The sequence below is a fragment of the Haliotis asinina genome, chromosome 14 (genome assembly GCF_037392515.1).
Source record: "Haliotis asinina isolate JCU_RB_2024 chromosome 14, JCU_Hal_asi_v2, whole genome shotgun sequence".
Taxonomy (NCBI): domain Eukaryota; kingdom Metazoa; phylum Mollusca; class Gastropoda; order Lepetellida; family Haliotidae; genus Haliotis; species Haliotis asinina.
The window spans coordinates 42,529,540-42,540,281 of NC_090293.1; the positions used below are offsets into that span (position 1 = coordinate 42,529,540).

The 10,742-nt window shown below is 37.3% G+C and overlaps 1 protein-coding gene across 1 annotated transcript; it reads right to left on the reverse strand.

Moving 5' to 3' along the window:
• Positions 1-753: 753 nt before the first annotated feature.
• On the reverse strand, positions 754-8,836 carry LOC137261155 (protein lin-7 homolog C-like). The gene is made up of 6 exons (XM_067798858.1): positions 8,569-8,836; positions 5,347-5,388; positions 4,633-4,781; positions 3,429-3,638; positions 2,167-2,221; positions 754-1,622 (listed from the first exon to the last, which is right to left on the reverse strand). Exons 1-6 carry the CDS (start codon positions 8,603-8,605, stop codon positions 1,525-1,527), a joined length of 591 nt encoding a protein of 196 aa, XP_067654959.1. The 5' UTR covers positions 8,606-8,836; the 3' UTR covers positions 754-1,524.
• Between the last annotated feature and the right edge of the window lie 1,906 nt (positions 8,837-10,742).

Sequence of the window (10,742 nt, forward strand, 5' to 3'; positions counted from 1 at the left end):
ACCAAATACCTGATGTTAAATCATATAAAAATATGGCAATGCATGGCAAGGTCGATAAATGGTTCCCTTATCATTTATCTGTTATCCTAATATGTGGTGGCAAAAGTTGACAAAAGTTTCGGTTCCTTGGTTGGTTTCAAATAGCTTCCCGTCTTAATGAAAGTAGTCTGAAGCCCTGATACTCTTCATAGAGTAAAGCGCCAGCACATCATACCCAGAAGACCTGGTTATCTAGACAGGTCCAGACTTTATAATCTGATCAGGCAGGGCAGAGCAAGTCGTGAGACTTCTGGTACTACACTGGCTCCTTTGAGATATGCGAGACGGGGCCCATCTTAAAAACAACTTGTATTCAAGAACCAGTTCTGGTTCCAAATGGTGCGGCAGCCCAATGTGATTTTACTAGACTGGACCAAGTGTACAACCATCCTTGGCTGTGTCAGCTGTTGACAGTCCTAATGGTTAGTTAATTTGGGGGACAGTTAGACATGTTAGAACAGAAAGTTGTTGAACCATCTGGTCATTGGAAAAGGTATAATGCATTGTTTGTAACTGGAAGTAATAACGAAGTGCCCTTGCGGGGCTTATTGGTAACTGCAAACATCCACCCGTTTATCGAATTAGCATCCATTCAAGTCAGAAAGTAAGTACACACACAGTGCTCTGATATCTGGAGAGAGCAACCCTCTGTTAGTGTTTGGCTTCACCTTCGATACATCCTAAAGGTTTGTTACAGAAACCACAACTTCGATGGAGAATTCACGATATCTGAATTTATTGCATAAAAAAGCTACAAATTTAAATGAACAATGCAAATTACATCCTTGGAATCCAAAACATCCTGTAGATATCAACATTTCCGTTTGGGCAAGTCTAAAATTACATCAGCACTACTTACAGTGCTTCACAAATCGGTCATACAATCTGAAAATGATTCTTTTACTAATGTCTCAAGACAATACCAATTTCATTGAATCATTTACACTTAATCTTCACAAAAATTACATTTTTATTAGAAACTGAATGGTCAAGCATAAACTGATAATTGAAACAATCCTGCATCTTCTGGATTTGCCTGACCTTGACCAACACAAAACAAATATTCCACATAGAGGGGGAAATACATGATCTGGAAGTATATAACCCTTTTCCCCTCTAAAAAGTAAATATTTGTATGCAACTTACCACTGAAAGTCATGACCATCAGTTGTCCTTCCTTAAATAAATTATACAGAAGACCTTTGGGACTTATTCATAATTTGTTTTTAAGATTTTCACAGCCACAGGATTATATGTCTTAAAGTGATTCTAGCTCTATATCACTTGTATTCAATTATTAATCCTTCAAAGGTAAATCATAGGTTGTTTGTAGGACACATCTGGATATGGTTACACATATGGCTATGATACATACAGTTAGCCCACTGTTTCATTGCTTGATGTTGTGCAAGATATACAAAAACGACAATGATCCTAGATAATGGATTCTATTAGTGATGTACACGGCGCAGGATGCTGATGCTTTCAAGGAGTCTGTCGTCTTCTTGCACGCTGCTTGTCAAACCTGGCCTCCATTTCATCCAGTACCCGGGGCGTGTAGCGCACAACCAGACTCACAGTACCTGAGGGACAAACATTTACTGATGAACACAAAATACTTACATAATGCTTAATCCCATAAAAGGCATCAAACGGAAAATGCGTCAGCATGTCCATTTATTTGGGATTACTCTGTCTTGAAATACGTATTAGAGAACTATTGATGACGACACCACTGCTGGATCAGAACTGACACTCTAAGTGTGATGCTCCAATAGCTGACACACAAAAGACCTAAAACGAAGGCTGCCATGAAAGTGAAGTCTCACAACAGATAGTCTACATCATCTAGTTTGTGTAAACCCACTGACAACTGAAAATTGGCATTGTTTCTATGAGAAAATGTAATGAATATAAATGATCTTCAAAAAACCTGTATTACTTGACTATTTTCATTCACAAGCAGCACAAAGAATACCTCCACTTCAGTAAATAATCATCCATTAAAAAGATGCAGATGGATGATTTGTAAATAAACACAGTAATTACTCAATGGTCAAAATGAATTCTGTAGCCCTTCACTTGAATTCAACTTATTTCCCACTTCAGACTACTGCACACACTTACCTGTGGCTTCTTTCAAGAGTTCCACAGCCTTCTCATGGTGCTCTCCCTCAACACTCTGCAACAAACGAGGACGGCTTAGCAAACACCAACACCATGAACACAGAATCATATTATTCGCATTGCCAAAGTAAAGACAGTATAAGTTAAGTTAATAGAAGTATTTCACCTAAGATTCAAACACAATCGCCTGGCAAACTGGAAACAAACATAAACTAGTTCGGTTTTTTTCAATGGTTCTCTTTTTCCTAATTTCTAAATTACATTAAATAAACATCCCCCTTCTTGACCCTCCTTTACATGAAATATATCAGTGAAGATTCGTGTTAGAATTGATCTTCAGTAACCCGTGCATGTTGTAAGAGGTACTCTGATTTGGTTGACTCATGTCATCCTATCTCCATAGATCGATGCTCATGCTGATCACTGGACGTGTGGTCCATATTTGATTATTTAGACACTGCCATCATATAGCTGGAATATTGCTGAGTTTGGCATTAAGCAACAACCAATCTAAACTCCAAGAGTAAAGGGCAATAACTGTAACATTTAGTATGATCCATGGACATTACTGAAAGGTATGCCCCTTCTGTGGGATATGCCCAAGGGCCAATTTATGTTCAACAATGCCCATGGGTCATGCTATATCCAACTCATAAACCTATCAAAGATATATATTTTAGATATAATTTCAATATTTGGTGTTCAATGATGACATCAACAGGGATGAGACAGCCAACTCCTTGCCTTGCACATGCAATGCACATGCTTCTCACCTGCATTCCTCCGTAGCCTAGTGGATAAAACTGTCAAGCCAGTAAGCAAACAGTTACAGGTTGGAAACCGGGTGTTGGCATAATGTTGAAAATTGTCAGTAATGTCATATTTTATGACCATATTCAGTGACAGACAAGTCATATCAATCTTCAAAACATGTAAAAAAAACAAATTTACGGAGTAAAAGAACAATATTAAGATAATGCCCTGGGCAGAGACATTATTAATAATATAATGCCCAGGTCAGCGGGACATTATTAACACAATACCAGGTTCATAGGGACATTATTTAGATAATTGCCTGAGGAAGCGAGATTGTATCAGCTTTGAGCGATATCATGAAAAAAAAAGTGTTCCCAGAGCATAACAGAGTGACGTCACTGTTGGTCTAGAAAGACACTTTCAGTAAGGATGTTAGATGAAGGGTGCAAAGGTTGGAGCTGAATGGACCCAGCAATACTATAAGACTCTTGTGTTTGGACACCTACCACTCCATTGACTGACAGAAGCTGATCGCCACGTTTGAGCCCCTGGTGCCTGTCTGCCACACCCCCTGGAATGATGCGTGAGATGTAGATGGGTGAATTCTGTTCCTTGCCCCCCATCACATTGAAGCCCAAGCCCTCCTCCGTCTTGGGAAGAAGCACGACCCGGGGATGAGCATGACCCTCACTAGCGGCAAACGCAGCTACTGTGGCCTGAAACAAATCTAGCTGGATTTAGGCGAGGAGAACAGGATTTTGACATGATGTTCAGGATCATGATTTATTGGTGCCAGTTTGGACATGCAGCAAGCGATACGATACATCATAATACTAAAATTGTATTGTCCACTTAAACTGCAAACCTGACATAAGGGTAACAATACAATATGTCCTATGATACTAAACTCATTAATTCTAACAAACCTGACATAAGGGTAACAATACAATATGTCCTATGATACTAAACTCATTAATTCTAACACCGATCTTATAGTATTTAATCAAATTCCACCAGCACTGTTAATTACAGTTCAATGTCATTCAGAAACAAGATAATTAAGTTTATACACAAACTTTGTGAAAGTTAATACAATATGAGTGCTATATCTGACACAGTTCTTGACACAAGAATATCCAAGAACACACTCATATGTGCTGGTGAGACTACCTGTATTAATTCAGAATAATTCCGACAGATACCATGCCAGAGGTTATCATGGATACCATACTAAGGCACAGTACACTGGTACTGAGCAGGCTGAAGCTGTTATCATTTTTTAGTATGTTTTATTCTTTCCATGCAGAGTGCTGAATAAACACATGTACTCATCATTTATCAAAGATGAGCAAGGAAATGACAGCTTCACCATGTTCACGAGGATGGAGGTCAAACCACCGACCATATACACATGTATAAAAACAGTTTCCTCAAGTATAATTTCATTGATCCGAAACTAAACAGGTGGCATTCCTGACTAATTGGGAATAATTGACTATCAGAGATCTAAACAATAAGTGGGATAATTATGATCAGTATGACAATAACAGTCAAAATCATCATCTAACTTGATAATTAAATAACTTGATAATTTGTAAAATATAGACCCTAAATTATACTTAGGCATGTATAAATTGATGCTGCAGCTTGTCTGTGATTATGAGATGGGTGTATGTCACAAAAAGGAGTTCAGTTGATTTAAAGACCCACCTTAGCTGTAGCATTTGCCCTGATCTCTGGACTGCCAGACATGTCAACGGTCTCGTAAACATTCTCGTACACCTCCCTGACAGCTGTCAAGAAGTCACTCTGAAGAATCTTCTGTAGTGCCACCAACTTCTGTGCAGGGAAATCCCCACCTGTTATAAAGTAATCAACTATCATAAAACTCTGCAGAGTGATCATGGTGATAAGTAAGGATGCCATATTACAGCGACACTCTTTCTGATACAAATACAGACACATTTACAAGTGTATTGATATTTAGTCTTGAAAATATTGGTTTAATCATGTTTATGAATCGGTTACATTTTGCAGTTGTATCATATTTCTTGATATTATGAGAGTTATAAATGATCATTTTTCAAGTACAAAGAAGGGAAATTAGAACGTTTAATTTTAATCTCTGAGAATCTAGAATGTGGATCTTTTCATGTCCAGATATAAAATATGAAATATTAATATTCAAATGTAACTAAATTTACGCACTAATGTCGCAAACACAGCTATCTCCTATGTATCGAATTGTGACACGGGTATCATGATTCATATTGATTCATGAAACTTATGAATCCTGACAACCCTTGTCATTAGCACTCTGATACATCAGTACATAAAATAAAAATGTTACCTTTGGAATTAAAAAAACCTTGTTATTGCATGTATTACCAAATCGCATAACATAAAGTCACAATAATAACTTACTCCTTTGCAACACATCAAGAAGTTCAATTGCCCTGTTGATATCTGAAAAATAAAGGAAGATGGTGTCACTGTCAGAGCATACTGGACTAGAACATACTGGAGCGATTTCCGTGGACTGGTGTAAACTTTTGTTATTGTTTTTCTCCTGTGAGTACCTGGATGATATCCCAGAATTCGTGACTGGTTCGTGACCTCTGCTGCGCAGTCCGTAGACAGATCAACTAAGGTGAAGTCACTTTTGCTTCATTACAAATGTATTATGAAAACAAATGAAACACTTTGAAGGTTAATCATCTGCTAGTGGTGGAAATGGTAAAAAACTATTAAGATGGAAAAATAACGAAGCCACTGTACGTCTCTATATTTTGTCTCATAACCCTAATTAGTAATTTAGTTTGTTGTCATATTTGTATGATTTTGAAAATTAATAAAAGAACACACGGTCTGCTTATACTTATAGTAAATTTCTAACATGACAGCAACATTTATACGTTGTATAGATTGCCAGTGTGGATCCTATTTCACACACATACGCGATTTAGTGTGTGTTTTCTGCCAGTTAGATTCTGCTGAAAACCACAACAAATAAATTAGAGCAAAATGCAAATAATGAATGTAAAACAGACTAATTTTATAGCAACAATGTCAGGCTACTACCTTGTTCAGGAATGTATCCATCAATATCCACATAAAAGAAATCGTATTCCATTCATCTGCAGCTGGTAAATAATCCTGCTCTGTGCCGTGTGTCTTACAACAGTCTAATTTGCGAAAAAGTAACACATCGTTTCACGTCTTTCACATTTGTGACAACCTGATAAACCTATCATTGGTCACCCAAGATAGCACACCTGGCAACTAATTGTATCATGTCCGCCATTCTAACTAATTTAGTTAACCAATGATGAACAATCAAGCAATCAACGCAAAGGTGGTTAATTCTTTGAAGGGAGGATGTTGTTTTAACACTCGCACTTTACGACTGGGTGTAGTCAATATAAATTAGTACATCTACACACACTGCCTTTTGACAAATCCGCTGTAGAAGATAAAAGTAATTAATCAATCAATGTGTTATCGGTTAATCCTTTGATCGATGTTTGTTTTTGTAACTCAGCTGATAAACCCACTTGCATCACTTACATGCACATATTACATAACATACAACACATTTGCGGATACCAGTGGAACTTCGTTACATTAGGAATACATACAGGCATTTGCTGTGTACTTAGGTAAATAGGTGTAATAAGGGGTTTGTTTTACGTAAGGAAATTTTCAGATTTCTCTAGCAAAGGCAAAGTCATCGTTTTTAGTTTACAAATTCAAATAAATCAACTATTTGTTTTTATTATCATAAATAATATACCAGGGTAGCTACCATAGCTACCAAAATTTATGTATGATATTTGCTATCACAGCTGAACCAACACTCAAAACTACCTAAATATAAAGCTTTGCAATCTTTCGGACTGAAACAAATGGTTTGCTACGTGCCTGTAGACATCATATTTTCACGTAACATGATAAAATGTCGAGGTTAAAAACACAGAAATAGGATCAAATTGGATCAGTCACCATACCATCCAAGCATCCGAAAAAAACTACACTGCTGGGATATTTTGTTCCGATCAGACAAGGAATACCATGGATATTTTTTAAATAATGGCATATGATGGGCATCCGGCCTCCTGACTGTTTAGATGAAGAAATTCTGCTAATATGGACAGGAGCCCAGTCCCTTTGTCCGTCACGGTCGAGGGAGCAGGCGCTGACCAATTTGCAGTTTGGTTTTGTAATTAGACCGTTGGCGAGAAACATTATTCGCTCCGCATCAGTACCCCTTTAAAAGATTTAAGAGAAATACACGCAACTTGACCTAACCACAAAGACCAAATCAAGTGACTGACTCTGTGTCTGAAACTCTGCACAGTGAACTAAAAGCTTTAAAATACTGTAGTGACAGCAAATTCAAAAAGCTTACACTCAGCAAATAAACTGAATTCCCAAACAATTTTGCTGAAGATATAGTCTCTTGCAATAGAAATTACAAAACATAAATACATCACACAATTATTACACAATATCATTTAGAAAGTGGTCAAATATAACATGTCATCTTTGGGATTTACACTTATCAGAGGGATACACGCAGCATGCAGTCTAAACTACCAGTTGTCCAACTCCCATTTTTGTGGAAGTTGTGGGGCTGAGTGGGTTATGTGGCTGACTCTGAGGGTGCAGGTTCAATCCAAGATGGGACTCAACCAAAAAAATACTAGAATTTGTACTTGACTAAAGTGTAATCCCAAATATGACATATGTTAAATCACACAACAGCCTGACAAAATCAGACACAGCTTATCAGCCACCAGCAATATTATTTATGTGGGCTATTATACTGCAGTAATGGTATCAACAGCAAGTTGCAATACCAACTGCTGTGTGTTCATACTTGTCTCATAATGTCTCTGTACATGCCTGGTTAGTATGATTGACGAGCTGAGGACTATGAAGCTGAGTAGAGTACCTACAGAAATTTAAACATCAGACAGAAAAGCCAATGTCTTTTGGAAACACTTGATTGCCATCACAAAATCTACTGTGTGTACTGGGACATGACAGTGAAGACTTTTTTGGCAGATGTGTTTTACAGTGCCTGACTGCAATGCATGTAGATACAAGAAGATTTGTCACTTAACCATGTTAACCACTGTTAACCAACAGACGTGTTCCTACGTGATCAATTACTATACACCGTTGTAAGGGCACATTCACCACATCCAGGAAAGTGGCTTCATATTATCAATATTTGTGTGTAGCCAATTACTCACTGGTTGACTACAATCACAAATTTACATGACAAACTGATTATACGTGTCATCAAAAACGCGATGGCGACACATTCAAGCAGTAAATTAAAATGTACCATTACCACCCCGCATTGCAGATTGGGACGGCGGACGGTGACAGAGAAACGGCAAACCATACATCATGTACATTCCGTGAATTCCTACCACATGTAGTCAACCGCGAAGTAATGCCACTAATGGATAACTTGCTTCTCTTAAGTTCCGCATAATCATTGTAATTTGGACACCGTTATGAGGGAATTCGTCCGTACTCATCATATAAATGCAGTCCATAATGTCACACAAACGATCCCCATGTGTAGAATCTTTTGCGCATTTTCCAACTTGGACCAAATTAAAAGAAACCCACCTTTCTCCAGAGTCAGAGGCTCAGCTACAGACGCCATTTTGTCTGATGAACAAGATGCTATTCGCTAACGACAGACGATTGTTAAAGGTTCAAAGATATGTTCTCTCTTATGTAATATGTTCAGACTCTACGTCTACTCGATGCAAAATGTCATAAAATAGTACCCAAATTCAAGGGCTTATTAAAAATGGACATCCAAGATGATTATTGCATTTGAAACGACGTAATGCGATATCAGTTTTGGCAAGTAGTACACTTTAATTCTCCTAACACTGGTGATGCGATATTAACAATGCTTAGAGTTTATGGGTTTGATCTAAATGAATTATCTCCCTTCGACCAGCATGTTTCATTTTCAGCACGGAGAGTTCTGCCAATAAAATATCGTTACGAGGAGCTTGCAACTTTCAGCTTCGATCTGAGATTGAAATATCTAATGCGTCAATTTCAGTTTCTAATGCATCCCCGGCATTTCGAGAGAAAAATGCATAAAAAACAGGAATCCTTGATTACAGATTTAAAAAGGACAAACGGCAAACGATTTCACAAAAAATATGCTTGTTAAGAAGAACATGTGGAAAAAAATTCTCATCAATACTGAAACTCGTATTAAGAGAAGGACGTACAGCTTTGAAAAACACAAACCTGTTGAACAAATATTATTTTCCTAGTAAGGCTCAAGTCAAAACAGAAAACCCTTTCCACATTCACAAGAATCGATTGTACAACTGTGACTACGTCATGGACGTATATTTGTTTCTACATTATTACAGCTGTACGATGTTGTTTGCAAAGACATTTAGTCGTGGTAATCTTTAGTGGTGATAACAGAGGTTCCCGAAGAGGTGCACATGAAAACAGTGTAAAAAATTATGCTTTAATTATGGGAAAGGGGGTACGTGTCACTGATTTTGATAACATACAGCGGGGAAGGGGGTGTTACTTATCTTGAATACACATATTTATTTATTTATTTATTTATTTATTTATTTATTTATTTATTTATTTATTTATTTATTTATTTATTTATTTATTTATTTATTTATTTATTTATTTATTTATTTATTTATTTATTTATAGTCGGTACCTACATAATATGACAGAATTAGAGTGACAGTTCCTCTCTCATAATCTGATTGTGAAAGTTGCTGCTATTCCGAGAAACCTGAAACTGGAAACAAAATCCAGTAAGTTGTCAACACTGGCATAAAATCTCATATCCGTGGCTTGTATATTTATCATCAGCTCTACAATCCGGCACATGGATTTATTTTCTGAAACCTGAGTTGATAAACAAACATTTTATGCTTGATATAAACACCACCCCAGCCACATAACAGTTCGAAAATAACTTATTTCATAAGTAAATGAAGCAAAGATGCAATTAACGTTAACAACAAAATGCTGCCTTGATGGCGACTAAACGTATCAAGAGTTCTAACTTTTTAAGATTTTGCCGTCAAAATCATACGAAACCTGTTATGTGTGAGAAAACCAGTCATCTCTTTGCCATCTGAACTATTTTAATAAATAAAAGTTCAAAATGTCTTGGTTTTCAGTTACAAGGACATTGTTTATTTTTCATTTAGCAAACGGGACTTTTTTCCACCTTTTTGCTTTCTACAGACGTACTCTGAAGTCCTCCAGACAATGTGTTCACATGTACACGAACAGATCGGTTAAAGATGGCTCCAATATCTTCTACACGCTCCCGGAAAACACCAGTTTAGTGTATATACTCCTGGTGGTTGAGTCTATCACACCACCAGGGACATGTGGTCCCACATTTTGAGTTAAGAAACACGGAAGCTTTATACAGCTTCCCATTGCAGCACATTGTGTAGCGTGAGTGAGTGAGTGAGTGAGTGAGTGAGTGAGAGACTGAGTTTGGCTTTACACCGCATTTAGCAATATTCCAGTAACATAACGACGAGACACTAGAAATGGGCTTCATACATTGTACTCATGGCGGGATTCGAAAACTGTGTACAGAAACACGTAAACTGTTGTGCATAGAAGCACAAAGGTTCTATATTCCCAGTGGATGTGCCTAGTCAAGCACCAAGGACATAATCACCTGTGTATAGAAACATGAATATTCTATATTCCTAGTAAAGCACCAAGGATATGCGCAGCTGTGTATTACACACATAAGTTGTGTTTTCTCAGTAGCT

What these genes read in the sequence shown, in the direction of transcription:
- LOC137261155 (XM_067798858.1), bottom strand. Translation starts at nt 8,605, where the DNA reads ATGGCGTCTGTAGCTGAGCCTCTGACTCTGGAGAAAG. An exon ending in TCTTGATGTGTTGCAAAGGA is followed by an intron (nt 4,782 to 5,346) that starts GTAAGTTATTAT and finishes ACTTTATAACAG; the next exon opens with GTGGGGATTTCCCTGCACAG. An exon ending in ACTCTTGAAAGAAGCCACAG is followed by an intron (nt 1,623 to 2,166) that starts GTAAGTGTGTGC and finishes TTTGTCCCTCAG; the next exon opens with GTACTGTGAGTCTGGTTGTG.